Source organism: Rhinolophus ferrumequinum, chromosome 11 (assembly GCF_004115265.2).
Source record: "Rhinolophus ferrumequinum isolate MPI-CBG mRhiFer1 chromosome 11, mRhiFer1_v1.p, whole genome shotgun sequence".
In the NCBI taxonomy this organism is placed as follows: Eukaryota; Metazoa; Chordata; class Mammalia; order Chiroptera; family Rhinolophidae; genus Rhinolophus; species Rhinolophus ferrumequinum.
This window is the reverse complement of record NC_046294.1, coordinates 83,860,611-83,879,532: the sequence shown is the minus strand read 5'-3', so window position 1 is coordinate 83,879,532 and position 18,922 is coordinate 83,860,611. Positions and strand designations below refer to the sequence as shown.

Genomic DNA, 18,922 nt, shown 5'->3' with positions numbered 1-18,922 from the left:
CTGTCTTGGCTCATGCTATGGGCTTTCCTAAAATCTCTCAAAGGTTCACAAAACCCAAACAAGAAGTATCTGGCTATGGCATATCCTGTACCTCTTGCTGCACAGCCCCAAGTCTGGCAGTTTGCAACTTGTCCTCTCGAGGCACCTCCAAGCCCCGAGTCGTAGCCATTTGTGGATTGCTCTTGTGGTTCATGAAAGGTGGTCCGGGGCAGGGCACAGGCTGTGGCTGAACATGACCTACAGCGGATCCCCTCCCAGGATGCCCAGGGGCTGGCATGCCCAGTGGCCACTTTTGGAAGGAGCTAGAGCATCACTCAGCTGCCTCCAAGTATCACACACCCAAAGGACAGAATGGAAAGGCACCAAACCCTGCTAAAGCAAATCCTGCTCTGTAGGGTCAGCCTTTGCACCACAACTCCTCCACTCTAGTCACAGCCAGTCCTCACGATCAAGGAGCCCAAGGGTCAGTACCTCCCACTGGTGTGTAAACAGCAACCAAGGCTCAACAACAACAGGAGAGCACACACAACCCACACAATTGACACACCTGGAGCACTCGGCTCTGGTGACCAGGGAGACTGTGTGGCTGGGTCCCACAGGACACCTATGACATAAGATCAGGAAATATAGCAGCCCTATCTAATACATAGAAACAAACACAGGAGCGCAGCCAAAATGGGGAGACAAACATGTCACAAATGAACAAGAACAAAGCTCCAGAAAAAGAACTAAACAAATGGAGACAAGCAATTTACCAGAGTTCAAAACACTGTTTAACAGGATGCTCCATGATCTCAGTGAGAAGTTTAACAAAAAGATAGAAAACATAAAAATGGAGATAGAAAACAGAAAAGGTCAGAAAAACAGAACACAATAACTGAAATAAAGACTACATGAGGGAATCAACAGTAGATTAGATGAAGCAGAGGATTAAATGAGTGATTTAGAAGATAATGTAGCAGAAAACACCCAATCAGACAGCAAAAAGAAAAAAGAATCTCCCCAAAATAGTTTAAGGGCCTCTGCATACCAATATTCGCATCACAGGGGTACCAGAGAAGAGAGCAAGAAATTGAAAACCTATTTGAAATAATGATGGAAAACTTCCCTTACCTGAGGAAGACAATGGATATTCAAGCCCATGAAGCACAAACAAGATGAACCCAAACAGGCCCACCACAAGACACATCCTAATTAAAATGCCAAAGGTTAAAGACAAAGAATCTTAAAAGCAGCAAAAGCAGTTAGTTACCTACAAGGGAGCTCCCGTAAGACTGTCAGCTGATTTCTCAACAGAAACTTTGCAGGCCAGAAGGGATTGGCACAAAATATTTAACATGATGAAAAGCAAGAACCTACAACAAACAAAGATTAGCCTCCCTAGTAAAGTTATCATTTAGAATGAAAGGAGAGATAAAGAGCTTCCCAGATAAGAAACAGCTAAAGGAGTTCATCACCACCAATACAGTATTACAAGTAATCTTAGGACTTCTTTAAAACAAACAAAATGATCAAAAATATGAATAATAAAATGGCAATAACTACGTATCGATCAACAACTACTTTAAATGTAAATGGATTAAATGCTCCAATCAAAAGATAGGGTGAATGAATGGATAAGAAAAGAAGACCCTTACATATGCTGCCTACAAGAGACTCATTTCAGATCGAAAGACACAGACTGAAGGTAAAGGGATGGAAAAAGATATTTCATGAAGAAAAAAAAGCTGGAGTAGCAAAACTTATATCGGACAAAATAGACTTCAAAATAAAGGGTATAATAATAGACAAAGAAGGACCCAGTGATCCCACTTCTGAGTATTTACCCGAAGAAACTCAAAACACTACTTTGAAAGAACTTGTGCATCCATATGTTCACTGTAGGATTATTTACAATGGCCAAGATGTGGAAGCAGCCTGAGAGTCTGTCAAAGAATGAATGGATAAAGAGGAGATGGTACATATATACACTGGAATATCGCTCAGCCATGGAAGGGAATGGGTCTTGCCATCTGTGGTGGCATGGGTAGACCTAGAGCATATTGTGCTGAGCCAAATATGTCAGCCATAGAAACACAGATGCTATGTGATTTCACTTATATGTGGAATATAAACAACAAAATAAACAAATCACAAGTGAACTCATAGATACAGAGAGTATTTTGATGGTTGCCAAATGGGAGGGGAGGTTGAGGGAGGTGGGTGAAAAAGGGGAAGAGATTAAGAAGTACAAATTGGTTGCTACACAGTAGTCATGGGAATGTAGGGTACAGCATAAGGAATATAGTCAATAATATGGTAATAACTATGTATAGTGCCAGGTGGGTACTAGACTTGTCAGGGGGATCACTTCTTAAATTATATAAATGTCTAACCACTACACCTGAAATTAATATAAAATAATATTGAATGTCAACTTTAATTGAAAAATTAAAAGTGGGGTGAAATACAAAAGGGAGTAAGAGATTCAAATTTCCAAGTATAAAACAAATAAGTCAGGGGGATGTAATGTACAGCATAGGGAATATAGTTAGTAATATTGTGACAGCATGGTAGTATCAGATGGCGGCTGGACTTATCATGGTGATCACTACTTTAGGTATATAAATGTTGAATAACTATGGTGTACACCTGAAACTAATATTGTATGTTAGCTATATTTTAATAAACATCTTTAAAAAATTACTGATACCACTGTCCTCCCCTGAGATTCTGGAGTAAAGTTTAGGCATTGTTTTTTGAAAGGCTTCTTCTACATGAGCATAGTATGCACCCAGGGTTATGAAATGCTGTATTAGGAGGAAGAAAAAGAATAAAGAGAAGGTGATAAATCTTATAAATACTCATATACACACACAAGGAATATAACAGGAAAAAATCAAAACATATCTGAATATAAGAGGCACTCCTAATATCAAGTGTCATACAAGTATTAAAAATTAACCAATGGACAAAGACATAGCAGGCAAATATTAACAAAATAAAGATGTGACAATAGTAATATAAAACAAAATAGAATTCAAAGTTAACTTTATGAAAATGCGTCAAGGATATTTACATTGATGAGAGGCATAGTACATTGTGAAGAAATGTCACTTTTTTCATCTAGCAAAAAGGTGTATAAAGTAAAAAAGAGATGTACTCAAAGAAAATGACAAATTAAAACCTACTCTTTCAAAATTAAGAGATCAAGAAAAAAAAATATAGGATTTGAAATACATAACATTCATTATCTATTATATCAGAAGCACATTTAACTTCTTTAACTCCATACATTTGTTGGATTAACTGATGTTCTGTTTTTTGGGTTTTTCTTTTTTCTGTAATAAATATCAATGTCCTTGATCTGCTGAAGACTGGAGACTAGTATGCCACTGTTTTATGTTCACCCGCTCTTGTCTTGCCGGTTAAGTTGTCCCAATCCTGCTGAAGCTAGTTCTTATTAATCTAAATTCTTAATTTAAATATATGAACCAATAAAATATGAACATGAAAATAGTAGTCTAGAAAACTAGTCGAATACCTCATAAAGGTTGAGCAAGGATAAATTACTATAAAAATTTACTGTCAGATGATTAAGTGTGAGCAAGACAACTGTAAAAAAAATTTGGATACAAATCCTAAAAACTTGAATACTTCACAAGTTTATCTACATTTGCATTCCACTATAAAGAAACCCAAATCATAAGCAAGTAGTCTGGTAGTGATTTATACAAGAAAACCCACTGAACTCCAAGTAGTGTACCTAAACTTAAGGACAAGGCCTTGGCCCTGCATCAAAAGACTGATAAATGAAAAGTATATTTATAAGTAGTAAAATAAAATGCATATATTTTTTATTTTTTAAATTACATACTCCTCATTCTGTTTTAATTTACAAATCTAGTTAGGTAAGAGAGAATTCTGTAAAGACAGAATTGGAACAGAGAAAACAAGTGTTTTTCAAACATCCATAGAACCATTATAAAAGTTGGGAAAAGAAACCTCTGGGCAAACACCATGCAGGGATTACGCATACATAGTACAGGATAGAACTCACAGGCAGAATTGTCAGCCAAGGAGTATAGGTGTGGTTCCAGATTCCCTCAGGAACCCCTAGAGAGGTGTGCTTGGGCCTGGGTTAAGCCCTGCTAGCTGTCAGGCAACCTAGAAAAATCCCGTGATCATCCAACTAGTGATGTGATTTCTCTCTCTACAAGTTTTTATCACATAGGCCACATTCTCTGTCTACAAGTCTGTAAAATAGAAGTCCCAATTGAAGAATGAAGAAAAAAGTCATTCAGAAACAAAAAGAATCTAAATAACTCGAGAGAAAAATCAGACCTAAAAGTATAGACCATTTAAAATGAAGAATGGTAACTATACTACATATCAATACCATGGATTAACTTCCAGTGACAGTCAAGAAGTATCAAGATTAGAGTTACCCTCCTGCCTGAAACAACTAAAACAGACAAAACAGGAAACAAGAGAATGGACATCAGGTACAAAGGGCAGTGGTTTTTGTCAACTGTACCACAATAAAGCTGAAAAAGAAATAATAATAAAAAAGAGAGATCAAAGTTAAACTTCTAAAGAGAAAAACTACAACATCTAAGATAAGGATTATATTGGAATTGATTAGACACTGCAGAAAAAAAGATTAGTAGACTTGAAGATACAGCAATAAAACTATCCAAAATTAAACAGAGAAAAAATAATTTAAAAAATAAATAGCACATCAATGAATTATGAGATAAAAATCAAGCAACCTCGTATAAGTGTAATTGGAGTTTCCAAAGAGGAGAGTGGCAAAAAAAAAATTTTTTTTGAATGGCCAAAATTTCCCAAATTCAATGAAAATGATAAACCCACAGGTCCATGCAGCTCAAAGAACCAGTAAAAGAAACATGAAGAAACCTAGATTAAGGCACATCATAATCAAATTGCACAAAACCAGCCACAGAAAAATAGCACATTATATACATGACAGATTTCTTGTAGGAAAAAATGCAAGTGAGAGGACAGTGGAACCACATTTTTATAGTACTGAAAGAAAAAAACCTGTCAACTTAGAATTCTATACCCAGCAAAAAAATACATTTCAAAAATGAAGGTGAAAAACTTTTTCAGACATACGAAAGCTAAAATAATTCATCACCAGTAAGCCTGCACTATAAAAAATATCAAAAGAAATTCTTCAAGCAGAATACCAGATAAATGGATATACACAATGGAATGAAGAGTTACAGGAATGGTAACGGAAAAATATGTTAAGATTTATTTAAATCTTCTTAAAAGAGAATCTGTTTTGACAACAAAAACAATGCAGTGCCAGACTTATACATATATGAACGTATATTTATAAACAGCACAGCCTCTAGCAAATCAGGGTGTGGGAGGAAAGGTAAGATGTATCAGGAACTAAAGCTGTAACTTGAGATAAACTAGTTTTACAGAAATCATAAATACTACGTACAACTCTTTAACAATCTGGACAGAGGAAATGGCTGATTTTTTTAGAAAGATATAAATTATCCAATTTGACTCCTGAGAAAGTAGAAAACCCAAATAGATCAATAACCATAAAGGAAACTGAGATGGGAATCAAGGAGTTACTTCTAAGACGCTGATAGTTTTATAAATGAGTTCAACAAGTCTTAAAGAAACAGATAATCCATATATTATTCAAATTTTTTCCAGCACATTAAAAAAGATAAGCTTATCAACTCATTCTACAAAACTAGAACCACTAATTCCAAAACCAAACTAAGATACATTAAAAAGAATACCTCATGAATACAGATCCAAAACGTCTTTAAAATTTGAAAAATAGCTCTACCATGTGAGGGCACAGTGAGGTGGCAAGCATCTGCACAAAAGATACCTCACCAGGGAGCTGGCCAGCACCTTGATTTGGATTTCCCAGCCTCAAGAGCCGTGAGAAATAAATTTCTGTTATTTAAGACCAAAAAAAAAAAAAAAAAAATTGAAAAATAGAATTCTAGAGTAAAGGCACAATACATTGTGATAGATTTAATAGGATGCAATAATGGCTCAGGGTTAGAAAATCTATTTTTAAAAAAGTTTTCTATGTTGAAGCCTTTTTTAATTCAATTATTTGCTAAGTGTTCATTCATTCACCAAAAATTTTCACCAGAAATTTATCAAGTCATATCTATCTATCTATGTATCTAGATAGATATACATGCAAGCCAGGCACTGGATACTGTGAATCCAGGGGTGAATAGATATGGTCTCTGCCTTTATGGAGCTACCTAGAGCTACAAATAAAAAGAATATTAAAATATGTAAAGGCTATGACAAGAGAAATACAGGGTACTATGGGAATACATAAATCCGTACTTAAACATTAGAGTGCTGTTGGCATAATCCTGTGGACTGCCCACTCTAGGATGGTGGCAGTTGACATAAGGAGCACGGGCCTGAACAACATAATCAGGAAGTGGTATAGAAAGTTTATGGTTGATTGGATGGAGAAGGGTGGAGTCAAAGCTTCTTTGGGAGGATCTTAATATGTGTTGTGTATAAAAGAATAAAATAAGGGTCAAAGAAGTTTGGGAAATACGAGGGTAAGCATAAACAGCTTTCTTTGCTGTAGGACTCGTCAGCAGCTTTGCGGTGCTCTTCTTTGTCGTTCTCCATGAGAACGTCACAGTGCTAATACGTAATGTTTACCAAACCTTTGATTACAGAACCTTACTTTGCAGACCACCACATGAGAGGAGTGTTTCGTGGAACACAGTCTGGGAGAAACTACCCTCCCACAGTCTCCTCTATTCTACTGCTGTAGCTCACAATACCTAGGTGAATTGTCTCACCAACTATATTCAATTCTTTGATGCTGTCTTCTTCTACCCCTTTACACAGTACATTTAGTTTGGTTACTTTCAACTGGGTTAGACTGAAGTGAAAGAGATTCATTGGAACTTCACAAGAGGTGCCCCCAAAGCCATTAAAAAATATATTCTGAATCAGGATCACCTGTGAATAAATATGAAAGAACTTGAACCACAGATAAGCGGCAATAAAGCAGTATTAATTTTTGTTAATATCTACAAATGCTACTGAATAAATTTTTATATCAGATAACTGAAAGTAACAGGCTCATTTGGAAACAAATCCTTATTATTAAACTGCTTAAGTAAACAGACAGTTTTGATCTTTATGCTCTATGTTGAGTAGTTGGATGCCTCCATTTACCTAAACAGAGAAAAATGACATGCATTTATAAACAGAGAAAACCTGAATGTAAACTCCTAGAGACCAGGGAGAGTCAATTAGTTTACAATGCTTAGAACTATAATCCATGTGTCACCAAAAATCTGATTCTAAAATATTAAATTCAGTATATACAAAAGGTGTATTTCAAGATACTCTAAAGAACAGACATTCTTAACAGCAGGAAATCACTGAATAAAAGTATGGTGCTAACTTTTTGTGTACAACGTCTCTATAGTGACATCAAAAAAATAAAAGACACATCCCCTCCTTTTTGTTTTCAATATATTAAAAAGTAACAGTACAAATGCTGTAGTTAATATTAAAAAGGATCCAAATATTTCAAAGAATGAATTTTTATAAACAAGTTCTACAATGAAAGGGAAACAGTATCTTCACACATAAAAGTTTTGTTAAACAAGATTTAAAAAACTGTTTAAATCGAGTGTTTAAAACTGAACTCTTTCAAATGTTCAGATAAAAAAAGCAACCTGTACAATCCTCATAATAAAATGTGCCCTTGTACACATGCGCTGGGCACTTTGAAAATGGTAAATTTTTAAAGTTTGAGTGATAGAGGCAGCACTTAAAGGCTTTGTGACACGTTTTCCAAATAAGTATACTTCCAGTAAAACATTTTACCATTTTATTGGACTGTACATTTAGATTTCTGCTGTTCCTGAAAAGAGGGTTTTACATTAACACTGTATTTTTTAATGTTAAAAAATACATTTAGAGAAATTTAACTTCCTGAGTGACTTCAGTCATACATCAAACATGATTTAATAAGGAAATTCTAAAATTTTAGAATGAAATAGCATGTACAGGCTTACATTAACTTGAATGTTTTCCATTACATACACCAAAAGCTGATTCACTAACAAGCAGGTTCTTGCAAAAAAAGATAACAGATAATGAAAATATTTGCTTTACAATGCAGTCCATAATGCATCCCTCCATCAATTGTCTAAAACAATTAGGAATTGTGGCACTTCTTTTGCATAAAACCCTTTCCTCTTCATAAAACCCTGAGGTGAAAGGTTATTAATGTAAAAACTAGAACCACAATTCTTCTCATTTCTGTGTTAGACTACAGCTATAGGTTTTAAAAGTTTTATAAAGAAATGTAGCAACTTGTAAAGCTGCTCTGTACAGTTTTAACAAAACATTTCCAGACCAAGATAGCGAAAATGGCCTAGAATGACCCTATAAAAACAATGTCCTTTGAACACTTGTTAGTGTCGAGATGAGTGCCATTTTCCAGCTCTACTGTCTCTTCTGTTATCATAGTCATGGCTCCAGCCATCGTGATTCCTATCTTCATAGAAGAAATCATCTCTTCCTCTGTAATGATGGTCAGACCCATGATCAGTGTAACGCTGTTCACGGCTGTAATGTCTATCTGCTATGTATGGATGAGAATTCTGTCTGACTTGACGCTGTGATGAAGGTGTATCTTGGCGCCACTGAGAGCTCGAAGACTGGTTAAAAGTATGATTATGTGACTGAACTGATGGGGAAAATCCTGACTGATCGAGATGTGGAGAACCGTATTTCCCACTATATGACATCTGTCTCAAAACATTGTTCATCTGAGGGAAGAGAAAGAGAAAATGTTAACTGTAAATATTTACAGATATCAAAGCCAAGAGATATTTGGTCACAGTTAATCAGATAATGATGGAAAAGCAAAATCACTCTTGCCTAGGGGAATCTTAAGTTAAACGTAACTAAAAGTAGTACAATAGCTTCATTCATCCCAATGTACACCTACAAGATTGGTGTACATTTAAGTACTCCTTGCCCTCAGGAATGCAATTTAGAAGGGAAGAAGTCATACAAAATGACTATAATGTGAATCACTGTGGGATGAACATAGAAACAGCCATGAGCTCAGTACAATTAGGAAAGGCTTCATGAAGGTGGCATGTGATCTGAGTATTAAAAGTATGAATGGAATATTCTAAGGAAAATATATTTTTTTGGGGGGGAAGTATGCAAAGGAAAAGAAATTGCACAAACAAAAGTAACAGGGAAACACAGAATGGGTTAATAGACTACCAAGTAAATTCTGGCTGATACAGGTTATAGATCTCATAGTGAATGGATGGTAAGACTAAGAAGTTTTATTGGAATCAAATGACTGAAGTGCCTAATAAGCAGGCTCGAGAACTCTGACTTTATCTTGCAAACAATGAAAACTCAAATTGCCAGAAAAAGAAGCAAAACAGAGTTATAATATTAATTTTGAAGTGGGGTATGGGATGGACCAGTGAGGAAAAAAATGGAGACAAGTAGTGACTGACTAGAATAGTGGTTCCCAAATTCTATCTGTGGATAGATATTAGCCAATGATGATTTTCTTTAATGGCATATAGTAAAATGAAATAAATAAACAATATGTAGGTAAAAGTTGCCATCCTTTTATATAGCTCTTAACTTTACTGTATTCCACTCATACTTTTATTTTGTAGACCTATGAAATTCAAAAGCCTAGGAACCACAAGCCAAGATTGTGATTTGGGCAAAGAAAATAAAATGAATATATATATATATAAAAAAAAAAAATGAAAGACTTGACAACTGGAAGGAAACAAACATGAAACAGTAAAATATACCTAAAATTTTAAGCTTAATCTTATGGTGATATTACAGAAAAATGGAAAATTAAAGAGGAAGCTAGTCTAGAAGACTCCAGTATATTAAAGTATTAAATATTAAGGAAAATATATGATTAAAAAGTCACTCAGCATAAGTTCCAAGAACATCAGAGAATGAATTTCCAATATTTGAAACACACACACACACACACACACACAAACAATGGTTGAAAAATACAAATGTTAAATGCAGTTCTTCTATCTGTCTTCAATCTTTAAATATATATTTCATGCCAGTGAAAACTAAAATCTACAAAGATCTACAAAGATCATTCAAGTCTAACCAAAATTTAAGAAGTTAATTTAAGAATTATCTGAAGAGGGGCGGCCGGATGGCTCAGTTGGTTAAAGCGTGAGCTCTTAACAACAAGCTTGCCAGTTCGATTCCTACATGGGCCAGTGAACTGCACTCTCCACAACTAGATTGAAAACAATGGCTTGAGCTTGAAGCTGAGCCACTGGTGGGCGATTTTCTCAGTGGTTAGAGCCTGGTGCTCATACCACCAAGGTCGCGGGTTCCATTCCCACACAGGCCAGTGAGAAATAACAGGTTTGAGATTGGAGCTGAGCCACTGGTGGGCAGCTGGTTGGTTCAGCGGTTAGAGCATGGTGCTCATAACACTAAGGTTGCCAGTTCAAGTCCCACATGGACCAGTGAGCTGTGCCCTCTACAACCAGATTGAAAACAACAACTTAATTTGGAGCTGAGCTGCACCCCCCAAAACTAGATTGAAAAAATGACTTGACATCCTGGAAAAACACACTGTTCCCCAATATTCCCCAATAATAAAAAATAAATAAAAATTAAAAAGAATTATCTGAACATTTTAACTAAGTGTAATTTTTTTTTTAAGCAACTCAAGTTGAAAAAAAATCAACCTACTACTGCTTGTCTCTGAAAATTTTCTGGAGAAGAGAAAGATCTCTGAATTACTTGTGTTGATGGAGTCATGTTATCCACAGTCCTTTCATACCTGCAAAAAATAAGAAAACCAACATATAATCATTCATTAAACAAGTATTTACTACATACCAATAAGCAAGACATAGTTCTCAAAGGTAGAAAAGAACAAGACAAACAAGGTTATCTGCTTTCATGGAGGTGCTAAGTAAGGTCATAAGTGATATACTGAATGTCCAAAGAGCAAGAGAGAGATAAAGGATTCCACGTTAGCGTGGCTGGTCAGGGATGGCCTTTCTAAAGAGACATTTGAAGCGAGAGCTGAATATCAAGTTTACCTGGAAGAAGAACATTCCACCTGAGGGAAAGACTAATGCAAAGGTGAGCAAACCATAACCTGTGGGACAAATCGTTCTTGTAAACAGTTTTAGTGGAACATGACCATGCTTTCTTGTTTTTGTATTATCTATGTAGCGCTACAATGGCAGAGAAAGAAACTCTATGGCCTGCAATGTGTAGAATATTAACTATCTGGTCCTTTATGGAAAAAAAATTGTCAATGCCTGGGCTAGTGCAAAGGCCTAGATTGAGAACTAAAATGAAAAGGATTTGATCAATTACATATGACAGATGAGGGAAAGAAATAAAAACTAAAATCTAGATTTTTAGCTTGAGCAACTAGGCAGACATACACTGAGCCAGGAAAAAAAACAGGTTTTGAAGAGTAAGGAATTAGGGGTCTGCAACATAAATAGAATATTAATTTTAAGAACTTACACCTTACTTCTCAGTTCCGAAAGAGGTAACTTGCTGCACAGAAAATCTCACTTAGAAAGTGTTATAATTTTATTTTAAAATATGCCCTTGGAATCAAATTACCAATTAATTTGCTTATAGTTTAGATCTTTTTGAGTTTTCTTAAATCAGTGACATATCTGTATGTGAAGGGGGTAAAAACTATAATTTTACTTATAACAAAAGTATGAAAATAATGTACACTCTAGACTTTGATTAAAACTAAAGTACTTACTTGCATATTTTTTCCCCAAGAAATTCTAAGTGGGGGTTTAAAAGCTTTTTTTCCTCCACCTAAGATACCTTTGAAGGTTCCATAAAAGTGGATGGAGATGCTCCAAATTTTAACTGTACTAAGAAGTTTGTAAACACCATTAACTTCAGCTGGTAAGAAAGGATCCTAAGCAGGAACCTTTTTTACACTATTGCTTTATTACAATTTCACCTTCCAATATCTTTTCATATCCATCCATTTCTCTCCAGCTCTTGGCACTACCCTAATCCAAATCAGCAACCTCACCCCAATTAATTTCCTTGCTATCTTGCTACATACTAATACCAATACTTTACTACCAATAGCTTCCTAACTGGTCTATTTTCACCCTCGTCCTTCCAATCCATTCTCCCACTGCAACCAGTTCTTTAAAATACAAACCTGTTCCTATTACTACGCTACTGAAAACATTTCAATGTCTTCCTACAGTTTGGAATTTTACAGGGTAAAATTCCAAAATCCAGATTATAGCCTATAAGAAAGATTGTATCATCCAGCCTCTACTTCACCAATATCATCCACTACTCTCCATTTCTCATTCATTATGATGTAGGTACATTGTACTCTTTCAGGTCCTCATTCATTTATATCATCTCTCCTTGTTAAAACTTTCTCCAAGCACTTTCTACTCCTTCCTTAGAGAACTTACTGTAGTAATTAAACAGGTAGTCATCTAGACTTTAAGCTCCATTAGGCAGCAAGCATATCATAAACTGGACTTGATCACAATGCCCGGGTTTGTACCCCAGCCCACTGCTTAGGAGCAGTTCGACTTGAGCATGTTAACCTCCATTCCTCATATACAAAGAAGAGATAATAATCTTCCCTACCTCATAAGACTGCTGTGAGGAATAAATGAGATCATAAATGCAAAACCTTGGTTAAAAAAACCCGACATATGACAGGTATTTAACTTTCTTGAATGAAGCCTTTTATGATTGATAAATAGCTCTATGGATATACCAGGGAAAAAACTGTCTCTGGTAAAATGTCAGCCTCCCCAATTTCATTTACTTAAATAAGATTAAGTAAATATTCACATGGTCTCTTTTCTAACCCTCAGGGACTGGAACAGATTTTAGAGATCATTCAATTCAACTTCTTTTCCCTTACAAATGGTAGGATAGGACCAGGCTCAAGATTTTACAACTGGTAGAGGCAGACCTAGAACCCACCTCTACAGAATTCTTAGTCCAGTAGCTTGCTTACTAATAGGCTGCCGATAACAACCAATTAGTGGTCATAAAACTAATTTGAATTTTTAAAAGAAACTAATAGGGAAAATTGAGTTTCCTGCAAGTAATCAGGGGGGTAAGGAATGCTTTCAGAAATTTTGTTTCAGTTTATATATATATATATGGTGTGGGTATGCCTTTGCAAATGAACATAAACATAGTTATATATGTATCCATTTTAAGGGTACTATATATAATGTGTAGGTCTATAGTCCCCTTAGAATAGATGCATATGTAACTACAATTCAACCTATCACTTCTAGGCCTTTTGGCTAAGGTCAGTTGTAATTCAACATAGCAAATAATATAGAAGAATAAAGAGGTAGGAACATAAAGAAGAAAACCAATCACTCATTATGCATTCTGAGATCACTACCTAAAAAACATTCCTTACAAATGACTTTAACAATAGGTAAGAAATATTACCTGCTAGGAGATGTGGAGGTGGGGCTTGAATTTCCAACATGATGCTGGGGATATGACAAACTAACATCCTGTGAGGCATGGCTACTTCCTAAAATGAAATCATTTGAAAAATTCTTCTTGATAGAAAAGTTAATTTGAAATTGTCTCCCCCACCCTAAATCACTCCAAAAAGGTACATATAGGCTAAAAGAGAAAACCTCAAATTTTAGTAGACTGCTTTACAGTTTCATCAGAGTGAAAATTCTAAGTGTTTAATAACAGATATATCAAAAACAAACAGTCCCGAATAAGGTAATATCCAATGTATAAATATCTACTCTGGCCATAATATTCTGATCCTCACACTAAATTGTAAGACTGGATACATGGAAATTTCATCCTCACGTGATCAAGAATCAAAATTTATAAAAGTAAATTACAAAGAAGCCAGGAAGAGTATTTTCAGAAAATAATCCTTCCTCCTTTCAGAGCATGAATCCAAACCCAAGTCTTTCTAACAATATAAACTCAGTTCTAAAATTACAACTTTCAAAACCCATGCTGTCAGTGTTACCCATCTTCAGGGGTACTATTTACTATTCACAAAGCTAAAAGTATTTTCGCCCAAAACAGATTCTTTATAACTGAATAATAAAGTTAAAAACAAACAAAGCAGCAAATAATCCCTCTTCCTGAACAAAATATCACTGAATAGTTACCTGATCTAAACTGAATTTTGATGGGCCTTCCAAAAAGTTTGATTCCATTAAGTAGATTCATTGCATAAGGAACAGATACTTCATGCTTGAAATTCACAAATGCAAACTGTTTTGGTTTACCATCCTTATCTTTTGGAATTTTCACTTTTATTACTGGCCCAGCCTATAGAAAAAAAAGTTTACAATTTAAATAAGGCAATTTCAGGAAAACACTCGAATTTTACAAGGTTTAAAATGAACAGAAATGTAATCAGGAATTCTAAAAAATAAATACAGATTTCCACCTCAACTAGAACAAAGGTACTCAGATATAACTGAAGATTAGATTAATTTATTTGGGGAAGTGAGTCCATAAGGAACTAGAAACACAATCACAGAATTTACATTTCTCAGCACTTTATGACTTCAACAAGATGACCAACATCCATCACTTTCCCACTCCATGGAAATTAAAGTGTGTTAGAAACAAGAAAAAGTGGTTTTCTTGAACCAAAAATTCACTTTTGTATCGATTAATCAAACATCAGTTGTGGAAGGATGGAACTGGAGGGTACAGACTACTTAGAATTTCTAACACATTTTAATACAGAAACACAGTGCTGCTTTTCTACGGAGTATTTGAGTCTATTTCAACGTTGCAATTTTATAAGAAACTGGAAAACAGATACTAAGAAATTGAAATATAATTTATCAATCAGATAAATCAAAGACAAAATATCCTAAGGGGAAGATGCAAGAAGGAAGAATAGAAAAAAACACTGCTCTATTTAAATGTCTAATCACTATGCTGTACACCTGAAACTAATGACACTGCATGTTAACTGTAATTTTAAAATTTTTAAATTAACTTACAAAGAAACCAAAAACACTGCTTAAGGAAGAACCCACATGTATTATGTCCCTTTAGGACCCCTGAATCTTCATCTCGGGAACGCTTCATTGAGTATCCCTCCACCACCTTTAGTCCTCACTTTGTAATGAACTAAGTAGGTTTTTTAAAAATAAGGCGACACCCAGCGAACGCCTTTCTAAGCGTTCCTTCAGCCTCAACCGGCCCACCTGTCGGGTGCCCGGACTGATAGCCAAGCTTGCGCGAAAAAAGCCGGGATGAGCGATGGGCCGAGCCCCAAGAGAGCGGAAAACGAAAAGAAAAGTCTGATCCCAGCCGCTTACCTGGTGGAAAAGCTCGAAAAGGAGCTCCTCGGTCACTTTAGTTTCAAGGTTGCCTACAAAGAGAGTGCGATCCGCTTCCGCTGCCGCCGCCCCCATCTCAGCGTCGCCCCCTCCCTAAAAAGGCCTAAGGGTCGTCGCCAACGCACCTACTGCGCACTCTCTGAAACTTACGTCCTCGCGCTCCCAGGCGTCACTGACGTAAACGTCAATCACGCTCGCTCTCTGTCGGCGTCGACGTGCGCTGACGCACTGCGCATGCTCTTGAGGAGAACGCTCACAGGCGGCTTCTTGACCGGCTGCGACTGTAGTTATGGGTTGCGGTGGCTTTGGTCCCGGTGTCCGAGACCGGCTGAGTTGATCTGTGGAGCGGCGGAGGGCCTGCTTTGTCTGAGGGACAGAACACAAATACAGCGGCTAGTATTTGAAGATGGCCCTAAATTATGTGTCCATGTCTGCCGGCGATCAAGGAAAGAGAGTGGCCGGCCGCTCTTCCCACGGCGACTTCAGCCGGTCGGCCTTAGCGTGGGCAATGTTCTCTGGAGACAGCTTTCTTGTTACCTGGCCCGAAGCCATTCATCCAGAACCTACTCCCAGGCAGGCGGTGCCGCCAAGCGTTCGGACCGAGAGCCGGCGGGCGACTGGTGGCAGCTGGAGTCCAACGCACTTTATAAAGGGAAGGGACCCTGATGGGCGGATCCGAAGCTGTCAAGCGAGATTCTCACCTTACCCGACCCCTGGGGTTAAACTCGATCTCCTAAGAAGCGGCTGCAACAGCATTTGATGGCGTTTGGAGGTTTTCGTCTTAAAGTGAACACCTCCCGCCTCCCGTTAATTAGCTCGTTAACAAGGCCTCTCTCAAATCCTTTCGTGATGCAGCCGCAGTCTTATTTTTAGAGGGGTGTATTTTTGTTTTGCTATTTAAAAAAGACGTAGGAATCCTGTTAATATAGCCTAGCACAAAGGAAAATTTTCCTGTTGCTGAACTCAGATGGTTTTAAGCGGCCAGAATGATTAGTTCAGGAAGAGGTGGAAGAGATCTTTTTTCTTAGGTAGGCACAAAGCTAGCTGAGCCGGTGGGACCACCCTTCCCAGAGGTCAACAGTCCTTTTATTCACCCTCTGTGCGCTGCGTTCAAACAATGGATCCAAATTTCTGTGCTTTCCACAAGCCTTCCCTCCCTTCCCTGGCAGATTCTCCTACTTTGAGACTTGTAATTGACCTTCCTTAACTACCTACCTTTCTACCTCGGACTACTCCCTCGACCTGTACTTCTGTTGGTCAAAAGGAAATGCTTCAATTTATTGCCCTGGTTTATCTTTCCTCCTATTGCCCAATAATCCTATTACCTTGTTTTTAACATTTACCCTCTTCCATTTTCCATCTCCCTCCACTTTTTCTTCAGGAATATCTACAAACTTCAACCTTAACCATACTTAAAAAAAAAAAAAAGTTAAACTTTGCTACTCTTTCAAATTATCAAGCCAATTTACATTTCTTTCTTTGCCAAAGGCTCCAAATGAATTTTTATACTTTCATTGGTTATTTTATTACGTGCACTCAATCTCAGCTTCCTTAATCAGAATCTATTCTCCCCAAATTAACAAAAAAATGGAAACGTTAGATCGTCTCTGTGGTAAGCACTGTGAAGGAACTTGACACTGTCCTGCCATCAAGGAGACCAACAGGTATACGCTAGATGGGGAGGCCCGTAACAGGTAATCACCACACTGGACTGTTCATTAGGTGAAGTGGTAATAAGCGCACTGCTTGCAATGGTTCTCCATAATACTGCACTTTCCTGGTTCTTCTGTTTCCTGGCTGATCACTCCTTACTGGCTAATATATTTTTGTTCTCCTAAACATACATTCCCCCAAGGTTTAAAGGGTGGTATTAGGGGAAAGTTAGTGATTTTGCAAGTTCCACCTCTTTATGTAAGCAAGTAGACTAGCTTTTTCGCAATGGACTCTTGTCTGTAATTATGTTCAGACAGCACAGGTACCACACAGAACTGAATTACTAGAACTACATCTTAAGAAGAATGTTGATAAACCAGGGAGCTTACATAAGAGTGATGAATATAGTAAGAGTTCTAGAAGTCAGGTCATAGGAAGAATGTTTGAAAGAATAATAATAGCTACCTTTTATTGAGTGCTGTGTGTAAGGCAATGTGCTAAGGGCTTTTATTCAATGTTTATTTAGGTATTTGTTGAGAACTTTGCCTGCTATTACCTGTGCAAGGCACTAAGAATGAAGTTGTGAACACTCTAGATAAGGTCTCTGCTTTTATGGAGCTTTATATATCTCATTTAATTCTCACAACAGCCCATAAGAGAGGTATTATACTTTTTTTTCCTCTGAGAAACATAGGCACAAAAAGATGAAGTAAACTTTTCAAGGTCATACAGCAGGTAAATGATAGAACCTTGCAGCCTTTCAACCCAGGTTCCTCCTTGGAACCATGGAACCCAAATAATTATTTGAGTGACTATTTTCTCAATTCTCCCAAAAATTGTATATAACTAATACTATTCTAGATATCTAAAAAGATGTTAATTCATAATAATATATGATAGATTCCTTAGGCTGGGCATTATGATAATCTGTGGCTGAGAAGGGAATCCCAAACCTATATTCTAAGAGTTTTAAACTGGGAAAGAATAATAGAATTAAGGCTGACGGTAAGGATTTTCATAAAACTTAGAGATGCCTAATAGTGGAAAATACCACCTCATAAGGTAATGAATTAACTGCCCCACGTTCAGAAGAGGCTAAAAATCCATTAAAAAATAAATGGTTAAAATTGGAAATGGAGACTTGGAGGATGAGAAGAGAAAAATGAGTTATAATACATAGGATGACCATATTTACTGTGCAACCCAGGACACCAGAGTGAAGAGGGTGTTATCAATTAAGGTGGGGCAACAGGCATAAATAGGGCTGTATTAGGCACATGGGTTGGATTATATAATCTTAGCAGAGGATACAATATTAAATATGGCTTTGAAGCATGTTCCTTAGCTTCAGGGAAAGAAGCCTGAGATTTGTCAGCAAAGAAACGAAAATCTAGCATAAAAGTACACAAGACGAAGGGAGGACACAGTGGGAGTGACTGCATTTCTGTTTGTTCTGGCGTGGCGTCATCAGGAGTAGGATTTTGACTGAATATGTGCATATGTGCCAGAAAAGAAAATGGTGTGAAAAAGAAACTTAGTGTGTTTTATTTGACAAGAGTAGAAACTTGTTGACATAAATGCGCCATCATTTTATGTAATGAATGTCTAAATTTTCCCTGTTCTTAACATCTGCACTAGTGTCCAATTTACATTGTGTTCCTAGAGTCACATAGACTCTATTATGGATGCAAGAACCAATATAAACCCCTTTCAATGAAATTATATGAAGCAAGGATAACTAAGTTTTCCCAAGAGCAGTCCACTTTATTAAAAATCTGTATGTTAATATACAAAATGAATTTTTATTTAATGTCAGTGGTTAAGTATAGCATGATGTTATTCCAAGATAGATGAATTTTCTAAGA

The 18,922-nt window shown here is 36.6% G+C and overlaps 2 protein-coding genes across 4 annotated transcripts; one reads left to right on the top strand and one right to left on the bottom strand.

The window, feature by feature from the left end:
* Positions 1–7,853: 7,853 nt before the first annotated feature.
* On the bottom strand, positions 7,854–15,762 carry RBM7 (RNA binding motif protein 7). Of its 3 annotated transcripts, none has more exons than XM_033121611.1 (5): positions 15,555–15,762; positions 14,211–14,373; positions 13,513–13,600; positions 10,765–10,855; positions 7,854–8,813 (listed from the first exon to the last, which is right to left on the bottom strand). In XM_033121611.1, the coding sequence occupies exons 2-5, from the start codon at positions 14,269–14,271 to the stop codon at positions 8,457–8,459; spliced, it is 597 nt and encodes a 198-aa protein (XP_032977502.1). In that variant the 5' UTR covers positions 14,272–14,373; positions 15,555–15,762; the 3' UTR covers positions 7,854–8,456. The 3 variants fall into 3 exon arrangements, with proteins under 3 accessions (XP_032977502.1, XP_032977500.1, XP_032977501.1); XM_033121609.1 differs by having other exon boundaries at positions 15,384–15,572; XM_033121610.1 differs by lacking the exon at positions 15,555–15,762 and adding an exon at positions 15,384–15,548 and having other exon boundaries at positions 10,816–10,855.
* A 19-nt stretch (positions 15,763–15,781) lies between these two features.
* Positions 15,782–17,440, top strand: C11H11orf71 (chromosome 11 C11orf71 homolog). The gene has a single exon (XM_033121612.1). The coding sequence runs from the start codon at positions 15,811–15,813 to the stop codon at positions 16,162–16,164; it is 354 nt and encodes a 117-aa protein (XP_032977503.1). The 5' UTR covers positions 15,782–15,810; the 3' UTR covers positions 16,165–17,440.
* Positions 17,441–18,922: the final 1,482 nt, after the last annotated feature.